The sequence below is a fragment of the Ovis aries genome, chromosome 13 (assembly GCF_016772045.2).
Source record: "Ovis aries strain OAR_USU_Benz2616 breed Rambouillet chromosome 13, ARS-UI_Ramb_v3.0, whole genome shotgun sequence".
Classification (NCBI taxonomy): domain Eukaryota; kingdom Metazoa; phylum Chordata; class Mammalia; order Artiodactyla; family Bovidae; genus Ovis; species Ovis aries.
Genome location: NC_056066.1, coordinates 64,150,238 through 64,177,764, shown reverse-complemented (window position 1 = coordinate 64,177,764; position 27,527 = coordinate 64,150,238). Strand labels below are relative to the sequence as shown.

At 47.7% G+C, this 27,527-nt stretch overlaps 1 protein-coding gene across 3 annotated transcripts; it reads left to right on the top strand.

The window, feature by feature from the left end:
* On the top strand, nt 1-24,441 carry GGT7 (gamma-glutamyltransferase 7). 3 transcript variants are annotated; one of them, XM_027977117.3, is made up of 15 exons: nt 1-215; nt 7,376-7,611; nt 7,983-8,134; nt 9,613-9,730; nt 10,601-10,668; nt 10,883-10,956; nt 11,507-11,703; nt 13,861-13,948; nt 15,481-15,608; nt 15,779-15,867; nt 16,570-16,719; nt 16,838-16,955; nt 17,720-17,857; nt 19,871-19,963; nt 23,706-24,441. In XM_027977117.3, the coding sequence occupies exons 1-15, from the start codon at nt 47-49 to the stop codon at nt 23,766-23,768; spliced, it is 1,881 nt and encodes a 626-aa protein (XP_027832918.1). In that variant the 5' UTR covers nt 1-46; the 3' UTR covers nt 23,769-24,441. The 3 variants fall into 3 exon arrangements, with proteins under 3 accessions (XP_027832918.1, XP_027832916.1, XP_042086011.1); XM_027977115.3 differs by having other exon boundaries at nt 19,871-19,970; XM_042230077.2 differs by having other exon boundaries at nt 9,613-9,742; nt 19,871-19,970.
* Nucleotides 24,442-27,527: the final 3,086 nt, after the last annotated feature.

Genomic DNA, 27,527 nt, shown 5'->3' with positions numbered 1-27,527 from the left:
GCAGCACTTCCGGCAGGCGCTGCGCTGCTGGGGGGCGCGGGCGAGGATGGCGGCGGAGAACGAGGCCAGTCAGGAGAGCGCCCTGGGCGCCTACTCGCCGGTGGACTACATGAGCATCACCAGCTTCCCGAGGCTGCCGGAGGATGAGCCGGCGCCCGCGGTCCCTCTGAGGGGCCGCAAGGACGAAGATGCCTTCCTGGGAGACCCGGATACCGGTGAGGCCCGCTTGCCCCATCCCTGCCCCCTGGGACGTCTCTGGTTCTCCTTCATCTGCGCGGAGCATCACCTCCAGCTCCATCTCCCTAATTGATACCCTTCTCCTGGACCTCGCCCTTTTCCTCCCTTGTCTCTGTTAATTTTCTGGTGGGGTTGGGGATGCATCTCTGCCTTGGAGGCTTAGGATGCGACAAGGGAAGGGATGCCGGAGACTGCAGTAGGAGGGGTTGGGGTTACCCCTTGCGAAGAACCAACTAATAAGGAAGGAATGTCGAAGGGGAGTTCCTAAGGAACAGTTGTGATCAACCAGCAGAGGATTTTCTCTAGTCACAGAGAACAGAATAGGAGAAATCAAGTCAGAGACTGCAGCAGGATGGATAGAGGGTAGATCTTGAGAAGAACTTCCCCACAGCCAGGGATTGTGGGAAGGAAAGACCATGAGAAGAAGCTGAAAATCTCTGTATGTTCTCAGCTGTCTGTGAATGATGAGTATTGGGAGACAGGGGGATGGACCATATGACCTCTCAAAGTCCTTGGGGACCAGAGCACCTTCACTGCTCTGTGGCTACCTCACTCTGCCCAGAATGTTAGTAAGGTACCCTGCCCCCTAGCAAGCAGGCTCCAGAATTTTACTGTGTTATCTTCAGCACTCTACAGGAACTGCAAGAGGTGGAAATAGGGAGGCAGGAGACAGGACCTGGGGGAGACCTGGAGCTGAAAGCTCTCTGAGCAGTTTTTCCCTAATGTTCTTTCTCCTGTCCATGTGGCTCAGCTCTGTCCTCCCCTCCATTTTTCATCCTCCACCCCCCACCATCCCTCATTCCCTCAACGTCACTTCCTGGCATTAGAGCATCCTCTGCTTCACTCTCTCTTCCTCTCAGTGCCTGCTCTTGAGCCCTGTCCCTTACCAGCCTGGCAGATTCTGCTTCTCTGGCCCAGCCCTCTCTAGCCTGGCCCTTCTGTAGCTACTCCTAGGCTGACAACCACCAATTCTTCCCCCGTCCACAACTCTCCAGTCACCTGGCTCTGACTAGCAGCCCCTGTCAACCTGACTCGATTGTAGCCTACATGGAGGGGATTTGAGGGGACCATGGGAGGCTTATGGCCATCACATGTCAAAGCTACAGATTAAAACTTCTTTTTTAAAGGGAATAGCCCCAGAATCAGAAGGAAGCAGGAGAGAAGTGGGAGGATATGTCCTGGTGGATACCAGGACTGAAACCAGGTTCTTTATACAGGAGTCAAGAATACCACTTCTGGTCCCAACACTGCCCCGACTCACTGTGTGTCTATGGGCACACATACCCTGATCTGGGCCTTAGTTTCTTCTTCCAGCTCAACTGGGAATGCCTATCTCCCAGTCTAGAGATTGGGAACCCCTGATATGTTTTATCCTTCTTTCCTATGAATGTCTTAGCATTTGTCAAAACTGGTGATTATTTATTTGGGTGACTTTTGATTACAAGCCCTATGAGGATGGGATCATGGCTGTCTTGTTCACCATCCTTTATGCACCATCCAGCACAGTGCTAATCTCTCAGCAAAAATTGTTGAAGAAATAAATGAATGGAAAGAGATCTCAAGATGAAAGAATGGCAGAGGAGGGAGTTCTCAAACCTCAGAGAGTTCCTTAAGGAGTTAATACAGGTTCTGCCCACAAGTGTACAAAAATCCCACAAAGACCGTGGTCACTGGAGTTTCTGGGAACTTGCTCTTTAGACCAAGCTGTGTGCTAAGGTTCCAAGGACCTCGCCATCCTACCTGTGTAGCCATGTCTTCCGTCACTCTTTTCCAAGCCCCAAGGCTCCTCTAAATCAGTAGGACCACCCTACTGGCTAACATGTCCTCCTGTGTTCTCAATCTCCTGGCTCCACTGGGTGGCACTGCCCTATCCTCTATGCAGGACTTTGGTTGTGCCCAGCTAGTCTCTAGCCTGCTGTTTCCCAGAACCAAGTGTCAGGCACCCCGCAGTAGGCTCTGTGGGTAACGGAGCTAGATGGTGACCACTCCACGATTGGGGAGAACTTTCTTTGCTCTTTGCTGAGTTCCAGGCCCACGTGTTCTTCTCTTTCCCAGACATCTGCCTCTAGATGTCCTGCAAGTCCTTCACCTTCTGCATGTTCTGTGCTGTTCTCATCATCTCTTCCCCATTAATCTGTTCTCCCCCCAATGTCACTCTCAATTAATGACACTGCCATTCATCCTGTCCCAAAGTAGAAGCCCTGGAGCCACCCATGGTTCTCTCCCTTCCTCTCATTTCCAGATGGTGATCAGATGCTTTCTGTCCCCCTCCTAAGTATCTTCCAAATTCCATCTCACCATCCCTGGCATCACCACTGTAGACTAAGCTGCCATCCTCTTTGATCTGTATTACCCATAGGCTTCTAGCTATTCTTCCTGCCTCGTTCCTTCTTCCCCACCCCTCCCAACTCAATCCCCATTTCTGATCATGTCACTCCCTATTTCAAAAATCTTTAACGATTCTCCCCTCAAGGGAATAAGCAAGCCAGCTATGATCCTAGTCTCCTGCTAAGCTCTCTCTCCTGAGTTCTAGCAAATAAACTATTTTAGGGTTCGTTTCTTATGTGCTGTGCTGTGCTAAGTCACTTCAGTCATGTCCAGCTCTTTTTGACCCTATGGACTGTAACTTGCCAGGCTCCTCTGTCCATGGGATTCTCCAGGCAAGAATACTAGAGTGGGTTGCCATTCCTTTCTCCAGAGGATCTTCCCAACCCAGGGGTTGCGTCTCTTACACCTTCTGCATTGGCAGGCAGGTTTTTACCACCAGCGCCACCTGGGAAGCCCCTCGTCTCTCATAAACCCAGTTAAAACTGAGAATGTTACTGGGTAGCATAACTGAAAAGTTCAGGATATAGGGCTTCAGGCATAGCTGCAATGAAGTACCTGAAAAAGAATTGGCTTTTCTCCATCTTTTGCTTTGCCTTCATTATTGTGGGCTCACCTTCAGAAAGCCTCTCATCTTGTGGGGGTACGAAGCCCCCAGCAGTAACAGGCTTACATCTTATCATCTTAGCAACCTAGCCAGAAAGAAAGTCTTTGTCTTTCCCAGTATTCTAGCAAGCAACCAAACAACAACAACAACCCGGAGTCTAAATATCATTGGTGCTGTTGCTGGTCCCATGCATCTGAACCAATCACTGTACTGAGGTCCCTGTTCTGATTGGCTAGACCTAGGTTATATACTCACTCTGGTCAGGAGGAGGGAATGAGGAATGAGAGAGGGGAACTGGTGTTCTCTAAAAGAAAATTGAATGAGGACTGGTGTCTAAGCAAATACAAATTAGATGCCTACTAAGCCAACTGCCTTTGATAGCTCCTGCTGTTGTCCCACAAATTCAGAATAGCCAAAAGTTACACTCATTTTTCTTCTTCTGAAAGACTTATTTCTTCTGGTCCCAAACTAGCCTTTTCCCAGTGTCTTGCTGTTGTCCTTACACATCAGTAAAATCAATGATATTTTCTTCCCACCACTTAACACAGTTCAGTCAGTTCAGTTCAATTCAGCCGCTCAGTCGTGTCCGACTCTTTGCAACCCCATGAATCTCAGCACGCCAGGCCTCCCTGTTCATCACCAGCTCCCGGAGTTCACCCAGACTCGCGTCCATAGAGTCAGTGATGCCATCCAGCCATCTCATCCTTGGTTGTCCCCTTCTTCTCCTGCCCCCAATCTCTCCCAGCATCAAAGTCTTTTCCAATGAGTCAACTCTTTGCATGAGGTGGCCAAAGTACTGGAGTTTCAGCTTTAGCATCATTCCTTCCAAAGAAATCCCAGGGTTGATCTCCTTCAGAATGGACTGGTTGGATCTCCTTGCAGTCCAAGGGACTCTCAAGAGTCTTCTCCAACACCACAGTTCAAAAGCATCAATTCTTTGGTGCTCAGCCTTCTTCACAGTCCAACTCTCACATCCATACATGACTACTGGAAAAACCATAGCCTTGACTAGACGGACCTTTGTTGGCAAAGTAATGTCTCTGCTTTTGAATATGCTATCTAGGTTGGTCATAACTTTTCTTCCAAGGAGTAAACGTCTTTTAATTTCATGGCTGCAATCACCATCTGCGGTGATTTTGGAGCCCAAAAAAATAAAGTCTGACACTGTTTCCACTGTTTCTCCATCTATTTCCCATGGAGTTGGTACCCAGTAAATATTTTTATTGAATAAATGGAAAATGATATTCACTTATATATTTATATGTTCACATGTAATATACATTATATTATATATTTGTATTGCATATTCATATATTATATATATTTATATTATATATTCATAATAAATGATTGGTAGAATAAGAAGACTTGAATATATCTAATTGTGATGGGGCCATAGAACCTTTATCTTCTGGCTCCTCATATCTGATTGGAAAAACAGATTTAAGGACAAGATCCTGGAAATATAAACTTGAGTTAGTATATAAGGTTCATTTTTGAGGGCAGAATTGGCTCCTGATGCTATGTGGAGCAATGGAAAAGACGTTTTCAAATTATGGAGACTCTTGATTCTGCTATCTGTTTATTTTTTACTCTAAGCAGGCAGTATCACCTTCTTCAGCCCCAGTTTACTTTTCTGTGTAATGGAGAAAGTGGACTCTCAGAAGTTATGGGAGTGGAGGGAATGTATATAAAGTTCCTAGTATAGTTAGCATCAATAAATCTAAGTTCAAAACCCTCTCCTTCATTTGAAACCTGTAGGAGACAAGGAGAGTTCTGGATCCACAGTGGGAATTTAACATGTTTGTTGAGTGAATTCCAGTTTTATTTACAGACTCTGGTGTTGGTGCTGAGGGTTGGAAGCAAACATAATCAACTGAGTTGTTGCTGTTTAGTCACCAAGTTGTATCGGACTCTCTGTGACTCCATGGACTGTAGCCTGTAAGGCTCCTCTGTCCTTGGGATTTTCCGGGCAAGAATACTGGAGTGGGTTGCCATTTCCTTCTCCAGGAGATCTTCTGGACCTAGAAGGGACTGAACCCACATCTCTTGCATCTCCTGCTTTGGTAGATGGATTCTTTACCACTGTGCCACCTAGGAAGCCTGCAAATACACACACACACATTCTTTTCCATCATGGTTTATCACCGAATATTGAATATAGTTCTCTGTGCCATTACCTCTTCCAGTGGACCGTGATTTGTCAGAACTCTCCACTATGACCCCTCCTTCTTGGGCTGCCATGCATGCCATGGCTGACAGCTTCACTGAGTTATGCAAGTCCCCTCACTGTGACAAGACTGTGATCCATGAAAGGAATGTTGACACTGAAAGAAGTGAAAGTGTTAGTCGTTCAGTCATGTCCAACTCTTTGCCCCCCATTGATTGTAGCCTGCCAGGCTCCTCTGTCCATGGGGTTCCCCAGGCAGGAATACTGGAGTGGTTTGCCATTTCCTTCTCCAGGGGATCTTTCCTGACCCAGGGATCAAACCCAGGTCTCCTGCATTGCAGTCACATTCTTTACCATCTGAGCCACCAGGGAAACCCCTATTAGTTATTCCCAAAAAGTGAAAAGGAGGAAACACTTCCAACTCATTCTGTAAGTTCACCATTACCCTGATACCAAATCCAGACAAAGAAGTCCAAAAAATAAGAAAGCCACAGACCAATGTCCTTTATAAACATATGTGTAAAAATCATCAAGAAAATACTAGCAAACCAAATCCACCTATATATAAAAAGGATTAAATATTGACCAGGTAGAGATTATCCTAGGATATTCCTATAACATCTCGAAATCAGTATAATATACCATATTAGAATAAAGAGCCAAAGCATATGATCATCTTAATAAACATAGAAGAAAACTTTTGACAGAATCCAATATTCTATTTTAATCAAAATACTAAGCACAACAGGAATGGACTGGAACTTCCTCAGTATGATAAAGGATCTGTGAAAAACTCCAAAGCTAATCTAATACTTGATAGTGAAAAGCTTAATGCTTTCTTCCAAAGATCAAAAACAAGACATCTTCTCTCAGCACTTCTGTTGAACACTGTAGAATAGATTCTAGACAGGGAAATATGTCAAGGGAAAGAAATACAGGGCATCTATATTGGAAAAGAAGAGATAAAACTCTCTATTCCCAGATATCAGGATCTAGTATATGTGAAATCCTGAGAAATTAATAAACTATTAGAACTAATAAATGAGCTCAGCCTAGTTGTAAGATAGAAATTCAAAGTGTTGTATTTCTGTATGCTAGGAATTGGAGAAGGCAATGGCAACCCACTCCAGTACTCTTGCCTGGAAAATCCCATGGACGGAGGAGCCTGGTAGGCTGCAGTCCATGGGGTTGCAAAGAGTCGGACACGACTGAGCGTCTTCACTTTCACTTTTCACTTTCATGCATTGGAGAAGGAAATGGCACCCCACTCCAGTGTTCTTGCCTGGAGAATCCCAGGGATGGGGGAGCCTGGTGGGCTGCCGTCTATGGGGTCTCACAGAGTCGGACAGGACTGAAGCGACTTAGCAGTAGCAGCAGCAGCAGTGCTATACAGTAGAACCATGTCATCCTTCTTTTTCTTCAGAGTACCTGCCACAACTTGTAATGATATACTCCTTTGTTTACTTGTTTTTTTATCTTCTTTCCACTGGTCTTCAAAACCCATAAGGGCCAGAAACTGTCTGTTCCATTCCCCTAGCATCTAGCATGGGACCGGACAAACAGCAGACCCACCATATTTGTTGAACGAATGGATGGATGGATGGATCAGGGAAACAAGGTCGGAAGCCAGGGCCTGTCCAATAGGTTTATGGAGCTGCCTGGTGGCCTAGAGGGCTGGGCCTCAGCTAGGGCAGGATCTGGTTTCCAGGGAGAGCCCAACCCCCGCCTCTCCAGGAAGTGTTCTCAGCGCTGGGTCCTGGGTCCCTCGCAATTTGGTCTAGGGACGGGAGGGAATCCAGCCACCCTGCTGCCCAGTTGGGGGGTCCCAGTCTTTTTCAATCTGGGACCACTCCCCACCCCGACTCCGCCCTCCCTGGGGTGCCTCGGAGAGACGCTGAAAGGGGGGCAGTGCTGTCTGGTGGCATCTGTTTGACCTGGGCGGAGAGAGGGGAGGGGGACGCAGAACAACCCCGCCTAGAGAGCGGGTAGGGCCAGGTGAGAGGAGCCCAGACAGACCCCCGGCCCGCCGCCCGCAGACCCGGACTCCTTCCTGAAGTCGGCGCGGCTGCAGCGGCTGCCTTCGTCGTCGTCGGAGATGGGCAGCCAGGACGGGTCGCCGCTGCGAGAGACGCGCAAAGATCCGTTCTCCGCGGCGGCGTCCGAGTGCTCCTGCCGCCAGGATGGGCTCACGGTGATCGTCACGGCCTGTCTCACCTTTGCCACCGGGGTCACTGTGGCGCTTATTATGCAGATCTACTTCGGGGACCCCCAGGTGAGGGGTGGGGGTGGGGGGTCGGAGAGGGAGCGGAGAGAACCAGGACAGGAGGGGTGAGGAAACGCTGGAGGAGACCGTGGGAACCGAGGACGAGCTTGAGTGATGGAAGGGGGTCAGCAAATAGAAAGGGGAGAGGGCGGTGACTTGAGGGAAGGACGGTCTCAAGGGAGGGGCTCCCGGGCGTGAGGGGGACAGAGCTCACAGAAGGGAACGGATCGGGTCGGGGGCAGACTCGTAGGCAAAAGTCTTGGGGATAAAAGGGCAGGCCTCCCGTCCCCAGCCTCTGTTGGAGGTCCTGGGGTTAGTGGAGGTGCCTTAGGGAGGTAGGGGGTCTCCTACGGTCCCACCTCGTTCCTTGTCCCTTCCAGATCTTTCACCAGGGAGCTGTGGTGACTGATGCCGCCCGCTGCACATCGCTGGGCATCGAGGTGCTCAGTAAACAGGGATCCTCCGTGGACGCGGCTGTCGCAGCGGCACTGTGTTTGGGGATCGTGGCTCCGCACAGTTCTGGTCTGGGCGGGTAAGAAGCTCCCAGCTGTGAGGGTTGGGGTGCCCCAGGGCTACTTCTGTCTCTTGGTTTATCATCCTCATGTGGGAGATCTAGTTTGAGCAGAGGGGAGACGGTCCCAACTCCTTACGTTTGCTCTTTGTACACCCAGTCTCACCCCCTTGTCTTTTCATGGAGTCAGAGGAGGTGTTTTCCTTTAACTGGGAAAATGACTTCAGAAAGCTATAAATTGAGGTATACATCTGGGAGTATGTTGTCATTTATTAAAACTGCGATACTTAAATTTTTAGGATTTACAAATCCTTAAAACAAATCCCTGTGAGTCTGATGAAAGCAATGAATCCTCTATCCTCCAAAAATAAATCCCCACCCCACCCCGCCCCCATGGGTTCATGCATGCTCATTCACTTCAGTTCCACTCTTTGTGACTCTATGGACTATAGCCCTCCAGGCTCCTCTGTCCATGGGGATTCTCCAGACAAGAATACTGGAGTGGGTTGCTATGCCCTCCTCCAGTGATCTTCCTGACCCAGGGATGGAACCCATGTCTCTTAATCTCCTGCTTTGGCAGGTGGGTTGTTTACCACTAGCGCCACCTGGGAACCCCCCACCCCAGGGTAAAACCTCCTAAAACAGAAATGATAAACTGGCTACCCACGGGCCACCCCCAGCACACAGCCTGGTTTGGTTTGCACCCTTAAATTTTTAAAATTTTGTTTGCTAATATTAAAAAATTGAGAATTTTTTCATAAAAATCTAGATCTCTAATATTTCTTGGACAGTCAGGAGACCTGATAACACTGGGCCTACATTCTCATGTGGCTGCAATTATCTGGAGCTGAATAGAAGCTGCTTCCCATGATGGGGCTTGTACTGTCCACTTGGCCACAGTTCCTACCACTCCCTTTTGTTTATCTGTCCTGCTTTCTCTATTACATGAGTCGGCAGCAAACCAGTTATCTCAGATGTAACCCTCATCTCAGATGGAAACAAACCATAGACCAGGGACAGGCTGACTAAGTCCATATCTTGGCTCCTGCAAGACACACCCTCCAGGCCCTGACTTTTGTGTATGGTCTGTGCTTACATAATTCAGTCCTGGGAGAGGGAGCAAGGCCATACCACAGAGGCAGGTGCAGGAAGCTGGCAGGGGTCCAGCTTGGTGGGGGAGGGGGCGAATGGGGGAGGGGGAGTAGAATGTCCTGCTCTCCCAGTCTCTGGGTTTTTCTTAATCAGGGATTAAAGTCTCCAGTAACAAACAGGCTGGAAGAGGTCCATGGATTCTGAGTTCCCAAACCCCTTGATTTCACTCCCCATCTTGGGCAGGTAGCTCAGGCTCTGAACCCCTGCTGGAGAGGGAGCTCAGACCCCTGACTCCAGATGACAAACAGACTACAGCCATCACCATGGGGGAGGTTGAGGAATGGCAGGTTAATGGTTCAGAGGAGTGGCATCTTATCATCACCCTCCCTCTTCTGTGTCTATCCTAGAGGGGGAGTGATGCTGGTACATGACATCCGACGAAATAAGAGCCACCTAATTGATTTCCGGGAGTCTGCACCTGGGGCTCTCAGGGAAGAGGCCCTGCAGAGATCCTGGGAGACCAAGGTGGGGACCCTGGTGAGAAGAGGGGGGGGGTGTCTTCCTTTACTGCCCTTCTGCTAACCTCAGCATTACTTTGCTGAATGTTTACTGTGGAGACAAGGGAAAGAGTTAAGTAGAATGATCTCAGGCCATGAGGGAGATAGGCGGCCCCCCAAAATAAAATAATGCACCAAAAAATCTGAGTGATTGATAACAGGCAGTAAATAACACCTGACTTCTCTGGCGACCTTGCCTATCTGGCACATAAGAAAGAAGAAGAAAGGCCACTGGGTAGTCAGAGATGTCACAAAATAGCTGCATTATCACTCACACATCTCATTCTGAGGCTGTTGTTGATGACTTTCCCAGTCCCTGACATACTGGAAGATTATAGAGGAAGTGCTGGAAGCAAACCCACTATCTACTGAATCCAAAGGAGGAAATAGAATAACTCGGAGAAATAAATATTTAGTGCAGTAGCAAAAGCCCAACTCACCCCTGAATTATCGCAGTTCAGAGTAATGGTGATGTGATAATGAAAAGGTTAAATGAAGGTCCCTTGTCCACTGTTCTAAAGGACAAGAGTAGGTATAATCCAATACAGACAGGTTTCTATCTAAATTGTTGTCTCGGCCCTTAAAAGGGTTTGCTTAATTTATAAATCTCTCGGTTATAATACAGAAAGGAAGCCTTTCTGCATTTACTGATAGGAAATCAGGGAGATGGGAGGAATGCATGCAGGGGACAGCTTGTCCCTCCTCTGGGATACTTGGCCTGTGTCTCTCCCCTGTGCCAGCCCCCCATCCCTGGCTTGGGGCTCTGCGGAGTTCAGCCCAGCACCCCCCCTTCCAGTGACCTGGTCTCCTCTCTCCCTCACCTGCCCGCCTTGCCCAGCCCGGGCTTTTGGTGGGGGTTCCCGGAATGGTGAAGGGGCTACACGAAGCTCACCAGCTCTATGGCAGGTAAGGATTCTCCCCCTGGGGACCAGGGACCCCTGCCTGCACTCCTCCTTGGGTGGCCTTCTCCTACCTTCCTGGATTCTCCCCTTCCCAACTTCCCCCTCCTAATATCCCCTTCGGTTGCCAGGACTCTCCTTCCCAGGAACCCCCCTCCCCCCCAGGACCCCTCTTCCTTCCCCCAGGACCTCCTCCACCCCCTGCTCTCCGGCTCCCCCAGGCTGCCATGGTCCCAAGTCCTGGCCTTTGCAGCAGCTGTGGCCCAAGATGGCTTCAACGTGACCCATGATCTAGGTCAGTGGGGCCTGGGGGTGGAGGGAAAGGCATGAGGTTGATGGAGAGGGGAGAGGAAACCTCTGTGATTTGGGTCCGAAGCCAGGAAGTGCCTCTCTTCCGATTGGCTCCTCAGACCCCCCTACCCACACCACTGGTAGCTTCATTGTGTGTGTGTGTGTGTGTGTGTGTGTGTGTGTGTTCAGTTGCTTCAGTACTGTCGGACTCTTTGTAGCCCACCAGTCTCCTCTGTCCATGGTATTCTCCAGGCAAGAATACTGGAGTGGGTTGCCATTCCCTTCTCCAAGGGATCTTCCTGACCCAGGGATCCAACCCGTGCCTTTTGCCTGTCCTGCATTGGCAGCCAGATTCCTTACCACTGGACAACATCTCTGAGAGGGAGTCTCAAATCAGGGGATCTGGGAGGGGTTTATATACAACCCACCTCCTCGGTAACAGGCCCCTGGAGGGGCCTGAGGTCTTATGGGCCTACCTCTCAGCCGTCATCCACCCTACTTGTTGCGCGTATAGTCCCTACGCCCCCAGCCTAGCCGCGCATCCCTGCCTGCAGCCCAAGCCCTGGCCGAACAGCCGCCACCCAATGCGTCTGACCGCTTCCGTGAGACGTTCCTGCCGATGGGCCACCCACCACTACCTGGCTCTTTGCTGCGACGGCCTGACCTGGCAGCCGTGCTGGAGGTGCTCGGCACCTACGGCCCCGCCGCCTTCTACGCAGGTGGCAACCTCACGCTGGAGATGGTGGCGGAGGTAAGCGCCTGCAGCACATCCCCTGCCCCCGCCCTGCCTCGGAGGACCCTACTTTAGGGAAGTCCTCTTCCCCTTTGCTTCCCGCTTTCTTTCTACATGTGTTTACTGGGGATTCCATGCATTTGAAATTCTAGAATAGACACAACTAACTAACCTCAGAATCAGATCAGTGGTTGGGGATTGGAGGAGTTGACTGGGACGAGGCGCAAAGAACCTCCTAGGGTGATGAGAATATTTTGTCTTGATTGAGAGGGGTATCTTTGAGCTCCCCAGTGTTGGGACCAACTTGTACAGTGGGCTGTCCTGGCCCTCCCAGGCTTAGTGGGGACCCAGGATCAGCCTCAGCTTCCCTGAGCCCGCAGTCCCTCCCTACTCCCTGGGTTTTCTAGGGAGAGACACAGTTGTCACTGGTGACTCTCAGGATTAGGGAAGATTGACACAAGGGCTTACCAACCTACTCCAAAGAGTCTTAGTCTGAGGCAGTAATGGGTTCGGGACCATTGTTGATGGTTCAAAACCACCAATGGAAAATTACGTTTGAGATAAGGATTCACGGACCAACTGAGTGATTCTCTTATTTGTGCATTGGGGGTGGGAATTAAACAGGCCCGTCATTCATTCTACATTCATGGAGCACCTGCTCTGTACCAGCCTCAGTGCTGGACACTGGTGTTATGGATGTGGTGATAGACACCCATCTCAAATGGATTTCCCTGGAAAGCCCAGCAGAGTACTGGCTTTAGATCTCTTGGGTCCAGGGGCTCCATCCATACTTGGTCAGTCTCTCTCTTTTTCCATCTCACAACTCTGTTTTCCTCTGTTTGAAGTCACTCTCTGTCAGATCCTTTCCACACCTGCTCTTCACCAGCCATCCTTCTAGCAAGCCATCCCAGAGAAACAGCCTTCTCACTCCAGAACTTCCAGCAAAGCCTCAAGGCTAGGTCTCATTGGCCCATTATGGGTCTATTCCCAAACCAATCACAGTGGCATGGAAAAGAAATGCCCTGATTAGCCAGACCTGGGTTGCATATCTTCTGGTGGTGGAGAAAGGAATGAACAAAATTCTAACAAAAGACCATCAGAGCTTTCCCACAGTTGAGTTTATTAACTTACCAGACGAAGCCAAGAAATTCAATGTGTAGGTCACTGAGGGTAGTTTAGAAGCCAGAGGTTTCAAGTTCTAAAAAAGTACTAAAAAAAAAAAAAAAAAAAAAGGAGGGGATTCCTAGTGGTTATGGTAATTTAGGATTAAAAAATAGAATGTTGGATAGAATGAGCCCATAAGTTTGTACAAGATTGGATCATTGGTCAGTGGAGTGCTCTGTTATGTCCTGTAAGGGTTGTTACTACCAGGATCATCCATAGTTCATGATTTTGGAGTGACTTTAGTTGATTGTAGTGAAATACAATGGCACCCCACTCCAGTACTCTTGCCTGGAAAATCCCATGGATGGAGGAGCATGGTGGGCTGCAGTCCATGGGGTCCCTGAGGGTCGGCCACGACTGAGCGACTTCACTTTCACTTTTCACTTTCATGCATTGGAGAAGGAAATGGCAACCCACTCCAGTGTTCTTGCCTGGAGAATCCCAGGGACGGGGGAGTCTGGTGGGCTGCCGTCTGTGGGGTTGCACAGAGTCGGACACGACTGAGCAGCAGTAGCAGCAGCAGCAGTGAAATACAGAATTCAGTTTTGATAGCTCCTAGGCAAGTGCTGCTGTAAGTGGAAAATCTTTCTTCTACATAGGCAGGGGGCAGTATGTGCAAAGACATAGAGTCATGAGTCCAGCACCTGCAGGTCACTCTGGTTGCTGTACAGAGCTCATTGGGGAGCAGCAGGACGTGAAGTGGGAGAGGTAGGCAGGGGCCAGGTCACAAAGGGCCTTGGCTGCCAGGCTAGGGAGGTTATTCATAGATCATACCTACCACAACACTTGGCACATACTGGGTGCTTATCGTTAGTGCTTTTTCCCTTTCCTTTTTTCTCGCGTAGCCACAGCTGATGGGGTTCCCTAAAGCTCATGATGGGAATTGCAGAAGGCACAAAAATTGTAAACATTTGATCTGTGTGTGATCCAAACATATACCTTAAGCTAAACTGCATGCTCCCAGTGTGGTGTGTGACTCACAGTGGTGGGGGGTCATTCTCTCCTCTCCAGGCTCAGCACGCAGGGGGCGTCATAACTGAGGAGGACTTCAGCAACTACAGTGCCCTCTTGGAGAAGCCTGTGTGTGGCGTGTACAGAGGTGACCTCTCCCTCAGCTCCCAGGGTCCCCACTGAGGAGAAGCCTCCCAGTCCATGGCCACATCCTTTTGGCCTAGTGGTTCCTCCCCATTTCACAAGAGAGAAACTGAGGCAATGAGTTGCCTAAGCAGCCAACTGTTGAAGCAAGCCAGAGCCAGCCTACCTTCTGAAGTAGTCGTGGGGTCAGTTACCCCAAGTATTTAGGAGATGGAGAGGGAGGTCTGGTCAAAGGCTGAAGCCTAGGGTTTGGGGTTCTGGCCATGGGTTTTCTTGATTTGGGTTCTGTGTTGTCTCAGCTCTCTTCCCAGCCCCTCTGTCACTGCCTGTACTTCCTAAGATGAGTCCTTAAGACCAGTATCCATCTTAGCTTCATGTTAGAACAAACTCTTCAAGACAGTCAGAGGCCTTCCTCCTCATTCTGTTAAAAGGAAACTGAGGCCCGGGAGAGGAAACGAACTGAACCTACCAAACTCAAAACCAATGAGGAACCCAAAAAGTCAAGCTTATGACATGGGTGAACTCCATGTTTGTTGAACCCAAAGTGGTGGGCTTCTGGATTCCTCAGACGGCCCTCAGGCCCTCTCTCCTCAGGAGGCCCAGATCACCTCAAGCTCCAGCAGAGGCTGCTTCTGTGTTCAGGTTTCCAGGCCTCAATCTCTTAGGCCTGACTCCTCTGCCAGAAGGGGTGGAATATTGAGCAATGGATGAGCGTAGCCTTGGAGCCAGAAGACCTGGTTTTGGGTACCAGTTGTGCCATTCATCTTAAACAAGCCACTTCGCTCTTTGAGCCTTGTTTCTTTCCTTAAAAGGGAGATAATAATAGCACCTGCCTCTCAGGATACCAAGAGGAGTTGATGAGATGATGTTGGAAGTTGCCCTGAACAGAGTGGGCACTGAATGTATCATATTTGATTTCCATTTGCCCTCCCCAGACTAGGTTCTCTTGGAAATGCCAGTACCTTGAGTACTCTGGGCTCTCCTTACCTCTTATCACCTTGGACCAGCTGCCTCATTTACAGTTTCCTCACCTGTACAATGGGGATGATAACAGTACCCATTATGAGGATTAAATGAGTTAATTAGTGTTATTTGTCAGGTATTATTATTCCTTTGATATCCAAACATCTAATAACAGAGACCTCAAATTGGAAGAGAAATTTGCTGTTTCCAAGAAGTTTCAAGAGTGGGACCAGCAGGGGCCCTGAGGGAGAAGCTGAAAGGAGACATATGGTAGACCAGAAGTCTGGACATCTGAATACCTGTCTCTGCTCTGCCAATGGACTGCAGTGTGACTCTGGGCAATTCACTGTTTTCCTGAGCCTTAGTTTCCTCGTAAGGAAGAGGAAACAAAAGACAAACGTTCTGGCCCAGCCCTTGACTCACCATGTGAACTTGGGTGCACCCCTTTGCCTCTCAATGTAGTTTCCCTATCTGATAAGGAGGTTCAGTGCAGTGGTCTCAAGTCTGTGTGATGGTGGGATGTGGAGATGCCTTGACCCCTCCCCTGCCATCGGTCATTTCCTGTCCTTTCAGGCCACCTGGTTCTCAGTCCCCGACCCCCACACACAGGCCCTGCCCTCATCAGTGCTCTCAACATCCTTGAGGGGTTCAATCTCACCAGCCTGGTATCCCGGGAGCAGGCTCTTCACTGGGTGGCAGAGGTAAGGCTGACCCCTTTGCTCCACCTGGGTCGGGAGACCCAAGAGTGGGGGGACGGGGTGCTGGCATAAGGCCCGACTAAATCACCTCCAAGTTTCCTCACACAGGAAGATCTTGGTGTAGGTGCTGGGAGGGGCTTGGCAGCCTCTTCACACCCCTGCTCTGTTTACAGACCCTGAAGATTGCATTAGCTCTGGCCAGCAGACTGGGAGATCCCATCTACGATTCTACCATCACTGAGAGCATGGATGACATGCTCAGGTGGGCCCCAGGAGCAGGACTCTTGAGTACTACGGAGGTGGCAGCAGGTGTGGTGGCAGGTGTGGGGAGAGACTCGGGTGAAGCAGCTGGTGGAGCAGTAAGGCCCGCAGTCCCAAGTAAATGTCAGCTCAACCCCAGCTCACAGTGTGACACTAGATGCCTCCCTGTGTGCCTCAGTTTCCCCATCGGTACAACAAGGTGGTCTACTTCATACAGCTCTCAAATTTTTTTGATCCCAGTGAGTGAAAGTCTCTCAGTCATGTCTGACTGTTTGCAACCCCATGGACTGTAGCTTGCCAGGCTCCTCTATCCATGGGATTCTCTAGGCAAGAACACTGAAATGGGTTACCATGCCCTCCTCCAGGGGATCTTCCTGACCCGGGGATTGAACCCACATCTCATATATCTCTTGCATTGGCTGGCAGGTTCTTCACCACTAGCGCCACCTAGGAAGAAGGAGCTTTTCTTTTTTCCAGAAAAAATTGAATAACATCTAAATAAATTCATTCAATAACTATTTCCTGTTTATTTGCAATATGCCAGGAATAAGTGAACTTCTGTTCTCACTAACAGTTCAGTAGTGGGGCAGGGGCTGGGGGAAGCAAGTATTAATCAAATAATTACACAAAGAGACTCTGCTAAGTGTGGTAGGTGGGGGTAAAGAGCGCCCAGTGTATGTTCATCTCTTACTTATCTTTTCAGCAAAGTGGAGGCTGCCTACTTCCGGGGCCAGATCAATGACTCCCAGACAGCCCCTGTCCCACTCCTGCCCATCTATGAGCTCAATGGGGCTCCCACGGCTGCCCAGGTGTTGATCATGGGCCCTGACGACTTCATTGTGGCCATGGTCAGGTATGCCGACTCAGATCAGAACCTGGCACAAAGGATCATTGGGACCAGGAAGGAGGTGGGGGTTGGGTAGGAGTAACGGCAGGCTCAGGGCTCACCTGGCCCTGATCTTGGTCCCCAGCTCCCTGAACCGACCCTTTGGCAGTGGCCTCATCACCCCCTCGGGGATCCTGCTCAACAGCCAGATGCTGGACTTCTCTTGGCCCAACAGGACTGCTAACCACCCTGCACCCAGCCTGGTAGGGCCTCGCTTCCCTTCTCTCCTGGGGACACTGAGATCTAGGTAGAAGGTGCAGTGGCATGACTGCCCCTCTCTCCCCACTTCTAGGAGATTATATTATCAAGTAAAACAGCTAAACAAGGTATCCACTTCCTCCCCAGCCCAAGTCCAGGGCTTAGAGCCTGGTGGATCCCAAGAAACCTCATCCCATTCTGCCATCATCTCACTGTGTGACCCAAGGAAGATCTTGTCCCCTCTCTGGGCCTCAGTTTCTTCACCTACTGTACAGTGAGGCTATTGGCCACCTTGGGTGGCCAATGATTTGGGTACTTTGCAGAATTAGCAGTCTATGACTGTGTGATGCTGAGCACTGAAGGGGCTCTGAAGAGGGACCCAAAGAGAAAAGAGATATGAATTATTGTCTGTTGTGAGAGCAGTGTTCTTAGCATCCTGCAGGCTGGGTCCCAGCAGGATAAAGACAGAGATGCCCAGGGCGGGGATGAATCTGTTCCTTCTCACGGTCCTCTTTCTGGGCTTGATCCCTTTCCCGCCACCTGTGGTAGCCCCCTAGCAGCCCTATAGTTCAGGGGATCCATTATCTACTTTGGTTATCCAAGGACCCTGCCCATTTCACAGACAGCAAACTATGGCCTGGGAATGGGCTGTCCCCATGAAAACTGGGGCTGTGGAAGGTTCAGGAGAGGGAGCGATGTTGGAAGAGTGGTGGAGTAAGCCTTTCCTGTCTTGTTCCACCTCTTATTCCCCTGTGATCTCTGACAACAGGAGAACTCAGTGCAGCCAGGGAAGCGGCCACTGTCATTTCTGCTGCCCACAGTGGTCCGGCCAGCAGAAGGACTCTGTGGAACCTACCTTGCCCTGGGGGCCAATGGAGCTGCCCGGGGCCTCAGCGGCCTGACCCAGGTGAGGTTCCCCCAGGTAGGCCTTTCATGGCCAGGAGTCAAGCTGTGACCTGGGCTGTGAATGCCCCTCATGTCTCTGACTTGTCCTCATCTCTTGTTTATTTATTTTGGGGGGCTTCCCCAGTGGCTCAGCAGCAAAGAATCCACCTACAATGCAGGAGATGCGGGTTTGATCCTTGGGTCGAAAAGATCCCCTGGAGGAGGGAATGGCTATTCACTTCAGTATTCTTGCCACAAGAATCCCATGGACAGAAGGGCCTGGCAGGCTACAGTCTATGGGGTCGCAAAGAGTTGGACACAATTGAAGCAACTAAGCACATTTATTTTTGGCTGTGCTGGGTCCTTGCTGCTGTGTGCAGGATTTCCTTAGTTGCAGCAAGCAGGGGCCACTCTTCCCTGTGGTGTGTGGGCCTCTCACTGCAGTGGCCTCCCTTGCTGCAGAGCACGGGCTCTAGGCATTGGCTTCAGTAGTTGCAGCTCGCCAGCTGCAGAGCATGTGCTCAATACTGTGGCACACTGCCTTAGTGGCATGCGGAATCTCCTTGACCAGGGATCAAACCAGTGTCCCTTTGCATTGGCAGATGGATTCCCAACCACTGGACCACCAGGAAAGTCCCTGTACTCATCTCTTAACTCACGCAGCAAACATGGGCAGAGGCTGCTTTGTGGCAGTCCCTTCCTGAGTGCTGGGGACATGAACTACATCATTCTTAGTAAAAATGGAGCCCTGAAGCTCCATGTCATCCCAGGTTTCAGGGAAATCACAGGGTCAGTAGAACTGAGAGGTCAGAGAGCATCTGGGCTGCTTGGGTTCTGTCAATGTCAAGTCCCATTGTGCCTCTAGTCATTATCCGAATAACAAGCAGCCCTCTTCAGGGTCTGATTTTGAAAGGGAGGGTCTGCTCCCTTCTAAAACATCTCACTACAGTTCCATGAAGGTCTTGAGTATCTGTTTTATGTGCCAGATCTGTACTTTGGCAGATGATGAGTTAATAAACCTGGGCTTTGGAATCAGACTCCTGTGGGCCCCAGCCTAAGTGCTGCTAATTTCCAACTGTGTGGTGTTGGGGAATTCACTTAACCTGAATCTCAGTCTCCTCATCTGTAAAATGGAGATAATAACCAATAGCTAACATTCATGGAGCTTTTAGCAAGTGACAGGCAGTGTTATATGTGTTAACCTTATAACCTTCTCAACTTTGGAAGAAATCCTTACTTCTGTTTCATAGATGAGGAAACTGAGACCCAGAGAAGTTCAGTTCAATTTAGTAAGAATGGGCAAACAAGTAGGGGAAGAAGGTGGGATGAATTAAGAAAGTAGTACTGATATATATATATATGTGTGTGTATACATATATATATGTGTATGTGTATACATATATATATATACACACACACACACTACTCTGTGTAAAACACTGGGAGGGCTCAGCTTGGTGCTCTGGGATGACCTAGAGGGGTGGGATGGGGGGAAGGAGGCTCAAGAGGAACGGCATATATATATACTTACAGCTGATTCACGTTGTTGTACAGCAGGAACTAACACAACATTGTAAAGCAATCATCCTCCAATCTAAATTAAAAAAAAAAAAAAAAAGGATGGGCAGGCAATTTGATTGCAGAGCCTACTCACACTTCCAACCCCAAAGCTGTAAGTATTTGCACGTAGTGTACCCCAGACCACTCCCATCTACTAGCCCTCCCCTGGCCAAGAAGAAGGGAGGAGAGCCGTGGCTTATGTTAAAGGAGCCTGGGCACTAGTGGTGCCTCTTCCCTAGTTCTTTCCAAACTCTGGAATGAATCCCTTTTCTTCTCTGGCCCTTGGTTTCCCCTCTGTGTAATGGAGACGGTCGTCACAGGCCTGCCTGTCTTCTGGGGCTGTTCAGAAACTCAGATGACACCCCTGGTGTAAATGTTTCAAATACTAAGGAGTCTAGACCAGGGGCGAGGGCTGTGGAGCCCTGAACCTACACCTCTGGGACAGCCCTGACTTCTGCCCCTTGGCTGCCTGCAGGTACTGCTGAACGTCCTGACCTTGAACCGGAACCTGAGTGACAGCCTGGCCCGTGGTCGCCTGCACCCAGACCTGCAGACCAACCTCCTGCAGGTGGACAGTGAGTGAAGAGCAAAGGTCCCCATGGGGTGGGCACAGGGCAGGGTGGAGAAAGGGGCTCCTCCCAAGGGTGCCCCTTCCTCGACCGGCACCAGCTCCCTGCCAGTGAAAGTCAGGTTTCTTTCTACCAACTCCTATCAGAACAGTGAAAGGTCTGGGAATTGAAATCTACCCTACTGTTTCCTGTCTGTGGCCTTGCAAAACGCAGGTCTCCACTCTGAGCCTTGGTTTTCTCATTTGTAAAATAAGATATAGTTGTTCATTTTGCAAACTGTTCATTCAACAGTTGTACTGAATACCTACTGTGTGCCAGGTATTATCCTAGGTGCTGGGGACACTGCATTTATAAGCTTACAGGAAAGTAAGGAAACAGAAAAAAGTGAAATAAATTCTCCACAGAGCATTAAAGCAGGATGATATATATGAGTGACTCCATGACTGTGGAAGCTCTCTCTTTGGTGACATTTAAGCTGAGATCTGAAGAGTGGGAAAGAGGCTACCAGGAGAAGAACTGTGGCAGGAATGTAGGCCAAGGGAACAAATGCAAAGAACTCACTGCAGGATTGGACTGGTGGTTTAGGAGTAGAAAGGAAACCAGGGTGATTGAGGGTGAGATAAGATCAGAGAAGCAGGCAGGGGCCAGATCAAAGACTTTACAGATTATGGTGAGGAGACAGACTTTCCTCTAAGAAGGATGGGTGCTTAATTTTGGACCCCACTTAATTTCATAACTGGGGAAGATTGTGTACCTTTGAGAAGTTTTTATTAGAACAATGTATTATGCTAGTCCAAAAGGGATACAAAATTGAATGAGACATGGTCCTTGCTTGTTCAATCTCCCCATTTTACAGATGAAAAAAAAACTGATGCTCACAGAGGTTATTAATTAGTCAAAGATAAACCAATAAATGGCAGAACCGATATTAAGATACATGCCAAAGACAGTTTTTTACTCCATGGCTCTTGATATCTCCTGGACTGAGTAGTTACACCCTGTAGTTGGCCAATGTCCCTCGGATCCCAGCTGATGGGTAATGAGGTCAATTCCTTGAAAATGAATATTGCTCAACTACTATCTTCTGGTCTCTATCGAGACCAGATAGAGTTACTATCTGGTTACTAAGTTACTGTGGGGGTGAGGGGTGCTCATCCCAGCCCTCCCTGGAAGGACACACAAGTCTAAGGATATGGAGAGTGGAGGCTTGGTGAAGGGAAAGTTCACGCCCTTGAGGGCTCTGGAAGGCGTTATGGAAGAAGTAACAACTAGCTGGGCCTTGACGTATGAGCCGAAATTTGGCATGTGGAGGTAAAGAACATTCTGGACCAGGGGGAGGGGGTACACCTTGGGCAAAGACAGAAAAAAATGGTTCAGAGAGCAGGCAAGAGGCCAGCTGAACTAGAGACATGGTTTCCCAAACTTCAGAATTTATCCAGTACCTTCATGACTTTTGCCATATTTGCATACCATTTAAAGCATTATTTACATAATGTGTGTCTACAAATGGACTTCCCTTTTCACCTAACTATTTTAAAAGTAAATCTTATAACCACAAATGGAAAAATGGCATCATTTGCCACAAACAGGTGGTAAACAGCTATAAAAATAATCAAATTTTTTAGGTTTTAGTTAGATGTTTTTGCCCACAGATGGTTCTGAGGTCTGCTTTCTCTTAAAGAAAAAGATTAGAAATGTTAGAGACTAGACTAGGATGTAGTCCTTTCTATTATCGAAAGGACTAAAAGTGAACCCCAAAAGGAATACATTTCCAACTTGGTGATGTAATGTTATTTAATATGTGTCTTTATCTCAAGAAGTACCCCCAAATCATCCCATTTGGGGAAATAAGAAGATCAGATTTTTGTTGAGCAGTGGGAGGTAAAGATACATGGCATACCATGAAGGTTCATGTTAAGGAGTATGGATTTTATCTAGTTCAGCAGGAGGAGAATATGACTTGATTTGTTTTATGTAGGGAAGGTGGATTGAAAGGAAGAGAACTTAAGTCAGAGAAACACAAAAAGGGGCTGAGATAATGGTCCACGTAAGAGATGATGAAGACCTGAACTTATGCAGGAGAGTGAGATTGATTTCTTCATTTAGCCATTAAATTTTAAACATTTACTGTGTCCTCACTCTGTCCTAGGCAATGGGGATCAATAGTGAGCAAGAGAGCGTTCTTGCCTTTAAAAACTTGTTTTCTAATGAATACATAAACAAGTTGCAGGTGGCGGTAAGTACTTTGAAAGAAAATAAAGCAAGGTAAAGATGACAGGGGCTGCTGTTTTAGATAGTGGTCAGGAAAGTTCTTGAAAACTAGAATGAAGTATGAGAGCCAGTTCTGTGATTATTTAGTAGGAGAGCATTGTAGGCAGAGAGAATAGCAGATGCGAAGGCCCTGAAGTAGGAGCATGTTTGACTAACTTGAGGGATGGCAAGGAGGCCAGCTTTCCTGGTAGCTCAGACAGTAAAGAATCTGCCTGAACCACTGGGGACCCAGGTTCAATCTCCGGGTCAGGAAGATCCCCTGGAGAAGGGAATAGCTACCCACTCCAGTATTCTTGCCTAGAGAATTCCATGAACCGATGAGCCTAGCAGGCTACAGTCCTTGGGGTTGCAAAGAGTTGGACACGACTGAGTGACTAACACTTATTTACTTAAGGAGGCTAGAGCAGAGTTAAGCAAGGAAGATAGTAAAAGGAAGTGAGAAGAGGAGTTTAAAGAGATGCGAGTTTCCTGATAATGTGGGCCTTAGAGACTTAGGTGAGGATTTTGGATTTCATTCTAAGAATCATCAAAATTGTTGGAAGGTTTTGAGCAGGGGAAGTGACATGGTCTGACTAATGAATAGGCTGTAGGGAAGCAGGACTGGAAGTACAAAGACCAGTTAGTGGACTGTTTGGTAATGCTGGCAGCTTGGCCTAGACAGATAGAATGAGACCCCCAAAGCCAAGCCCTTTTTCCAGTATTAAGAATGACGACACATTATTGATCACTTACTATATTCAAGGCTCTGAGTTTTGTGCTTTGGGTATAATATCTGCTTTAGTCCCTGTAACAACTTTATGTGGTAAGTTCTCAGATAATACCCATTTTGTACATGAGGAAACTGAGGCTCAGAAAGGTAACACAATTTGCCAAGGTCACACAGCTCGTTAGAGCCAGTGCTCTAAACCAGTGGTCCCCAATCTTTTTGGCACCAGGGATCAGTTTCGTAGAAGACAATATTCCCACGGACTAGAGTGGCTGGGAGATGATTTGGGGATGATTCGAGCACATTACATTTACTGTGCACTTTATTTCTAAAGCTTCCCTGAAAGCTCAGCTGGTAAAGAATCCGTCTGCAATGCAGGAGACCCCAGTTTGATTCCTAGGTTGGGAAGATCTCCTGGAGAAGGGAAAGGCTACCCACCCCAGTATACTTGGGCTTTCCTTGTGGCTCAGCTGGTAAAGAATTCACCTGCAAAGCAGGAGATCTGGGTTCACTCCCTGGGTTGGGAAGATCCCCTGGAGAAGGGAAAGACTACCCACTCCAGTATTTTGGCCTGGAGAATTCCATGGACTGTATAGTTCATGGGTTTGCAAAGAGTTGGACATGACTGAGCGACTTTCACTTTCACTTTATTTCTAATCTAATGCCACTCCTGATCTGACAATGAGGTGCCAGTCCATGGCCCAGAGGTTGGGGATCCCTGCTCTAAACTCTCTGAATGTGTGTATGTTGGGGAATTCACACAGGTGAGTTCACAGAGGAAGAGATTGAGTTCCTGGAAGCCAGGGGTCACCACGTGGAGAAGGTAGATGTCTTATCCTGGGTCCATGGCAGCCGGAGAACCAATAACTTCATCATCGGTGTGAAGGACCCTCGGAGCCCAGATGCAGCCGGAGCTACCATCCTGTAGAGCAGCGGGGTGGGGCGGGAGTCTCTGCTCCCTGCCTTTGCATGTTCCTAGAGTCCCTCCTTCTCCCAGGTTTGGTCTCAGAGGGACCCCAGGGATGCCCCAGATCAGGGGCCAGAGGGGATGCTTAGCAAACCCTATCCCAGAGTAACAGGAAAATTCTCCATCTGGAGGCCTGTGGTGGTGGCAGTGGTGGTGTCAGTGTCCACAGGACCTTGAGGAGTCAGACTGTCTGTCTGTCTCCTTTCCCTCAGCCGTGCAGGCCCTGAGCTTAGGGATGTGCTTGCAAACCCTTTTCAAGAGTCCTCACCACCCCAACATTGCCAGTTGGGCCTGACCTGGCCTTGTCTTCCAGCTCCTTTCTCCTGTCCCCAGCCTCATTTCTTAAATGACTAGGATTTTTTAAAAACGGACCATCCTAGGGAAGCGAGCAGGGGAGGGCTCTTCTCCTCCTCCCATCAGGTTAAGGTGGGGGCCTTACATCTGGGGGGCCCTGGGGTGTGGGGTAGGGGTGGGGGTGGGGACCAGCTCAGGGGCTTCCATTTGCAAAAGGGAATTAAAGAAAGAATATTGCTTAACCATGGCTCTGACTTATGTTTCGTTGTGCTGGGAGGGGAATGAGAGAGGAGACCTTGGCTCACCTTATCCTAGTAGCCCTGACTCCAGGGCAAGCTGGAATGAACTTTGTGGAGGTCATAACAATATCTGCCATCTATCCAAGACTGCTTCCCAGGTGGCGCTAATAATAAAAAAAAAACCACCTGCTAATGTGGGAGATTAAGAGACGTGAGTTCAATCCCTGGGTCAGGAAGATTCCCCTGGAGAAAGGCATGGCAACCCACTCCAGTTTTCTTGCCTGGAGAATCCCATGGACAGAGGACCCTGGTAGGCTACAGTCCATGGGGTCGCAAAGAATCAGACACGACTAACTTAACACGTAGCAGGCATCCAAGACTAAAACTAATAAAAATAATTAATAACAATAATTATAATGATAGACTCTATTGAACACTTACTGTGTACCAGGCTGTATGCTAAATGCTTTATGTGGATAATATTAATTACATTATAAATCTTCATTACAGACTTCATGAAGTTGGTACTGATATTATTCCCATTTTACAGATGGCAAAAAGAAGTTAAGGAACTAGTTTAATGTTCCTCTTGTATTAAATGGAAGAATTGGGATTCAGTCTCAGGATATTGAATTCCTAATCTATGCTCTTAACCATTTGAACATCTACTAGGTAAACTGTTTGTTATAAAGCATACTTTACACAGTATGTATCAGATAATAAATACATTTTACAGATTATATCATTCATGCATGAATGTTATCTACCCATTGTGTTACAGGTACTTTGTTAAGCACTGGAGATTCAGTATTGAAAAAAAAAACAAACACAATTTTTTGTGTGTGGATTTTCAGTCTATAGGGGAAGTCAAACATTAAATAAATAAGGACCCAGATAATTAGGGTAATTGCCATCATGATACAGTCTAAGAGGAAAGCTATGAGGAAGTACAACAGGAAAGATAATTTTATTCTGTTTTGGAATGGGATCAGCTTTCTCCAGATAATGAGATGAGCAAGATTGACAGAAAATATTAGATGTGGGGTGTGGGAATGTCATTTTAGAAAAAGAGAACAGTAAATGCAAATATGCCATGATGAAGAGGTGAAAGAACACCAGTGTACTCTTCCTAGAGCAGGGATCAGTCAACAGACTTTTTATGCAAAGGGCCAGATATGAATATTTCAGTCTTTCAAGCCATCTGGTCCTTATAGTAATTACTCATCTTTGCTGTTATAGTGCAAAAGCAGGCATAGACAATAGGTAAACAGATGGCTGTGGCTGTAGTCCATAAAACTTTATTTTAGAAAAACAGGATCCAATTTGGCCTAACGACAATAGTTTGTCAACCTCTATTCTAGAACATACTGAGAGAATGAAAGTATATGATGAAACTGTTAAGGTCGGCACAACATTCTTATGAGGCTGATACTAATTTCTCCATTTTATGGATGTGAAAATTGTGGTTCAGAGATATGAAATAACTTGTCCAAGGTCACCCAGCTGATAGCTGGCAGATCCATGATATAAAAGCAGTTGGTTTGACTCCGAAGATCATGTCCCTCTCTTCTTTGAAAAAAACTTTATTACTTTATCTGATTACAGATGTAACAGTCATTCAAATATCAAACATTTCATAAGCATATAATATAAATGATCCATGCCCTCAAAATCTCAACTTTTCAAAAATCTCACTCTTCCTCACATATTCCTCCAACCCCTCCAAAAATCTCACATATTCCTCCAACTACTCTTTCTGTAGCTATTACATACATCATCATTCTATTTATTTATTTTTTAAATAATATTTTATTTATTTGGCTGCGTTGGGTCTTAGTTGTGGCATGTTGGACCTAGTTCCCTGATGAGGGATCAAACTGGGCTGCCTGCATTGGGAGCTTGAAGTCTTAACCGCTGGACTACCAGGGAAGTCACTCATTGTTCTTTTTGAAAGTAAAAATGGGATTATGTTAGTCACAGTGTCTACAACATTTTTTTTTCACTTACCTATATAACATGGACATTTTTTCATGTCAATATCAAAATATATAGATTTACCTGATAATTTATAATGATTCATCATAGTTCATTAAACATTTTAACTGGTTTCCAATGAAGCTTTGATTATCCTTGCCCTGATATCTTTAAATGCTTGAGTAACACCTGTGGTCATACCAACTCTCCTACACTGATGTTACAGGACCTTCCATGCAGCAGGTTTTGGAGGCTTACATGGGCATCTTGGGGTTATTTTATTTCTTAAATATACAAATAATGATAGGACAGCTTTGAATAAAAGATTTGTCAAGTGGAACAATTCCTATTTATCAAAGCAAGATTCTGATATCTTGGAAAGTCTGCTTCCTCACTCAGTATATGAAATATCATATTTTATTTCATTAATATTTTCTTAAATGTCTACTCTGTGCCATACACTGCCTGATGCACTGGGAACACTGATAAGGAAGACAGACAAGGTTCGCCTGGACATTGTTTTCTTAATTATTTTTACTTTATTTAGTTTTTACTCTCTTGATCTACCATCAGTTCAGTTAAGTCGCTCAGTCATGTCCGACTCTTTGCAACCCCATGAACCACAGCACACCAGGCCTCCTTGTCCATCACCAACTCCCGGAGCTTGCTCAAACTCGTGTCCATTGAGTCGGTGATGCCATCCAACCATCTCATCCTCGATCGTCCCCTTCTCCTCCTGCCCTCAATCTTTCCCATCATCAGGGTCTTTTCAAATGACTTAGCCCTTTGCATGAGGTGGCCAAAGTACTGGAGTTTCAGTTTCAGCATCAGTCCTTCCCATGAACACCCAGACTGATCTCCTTTAGGATGGACTGGTTGGATCTCCTTGCAGTCCAAGGGACTCTCAAGAGTCTTCTCCAACACCACAGTTCAAAATAGAGAGCATAAATTTACCTCATACTGACAAGCTAACTTTAGCTGACTATGAAACAAAGAAAAAATAAACTTGGAAATTTAAAGAATTTTTATAATATTCTCTCCAACCTAAAATAACTCTAGGATGTACCCATTTGCTTCTTAAGTTGGGTATCTTAGGTATTTCCTTCATCTCT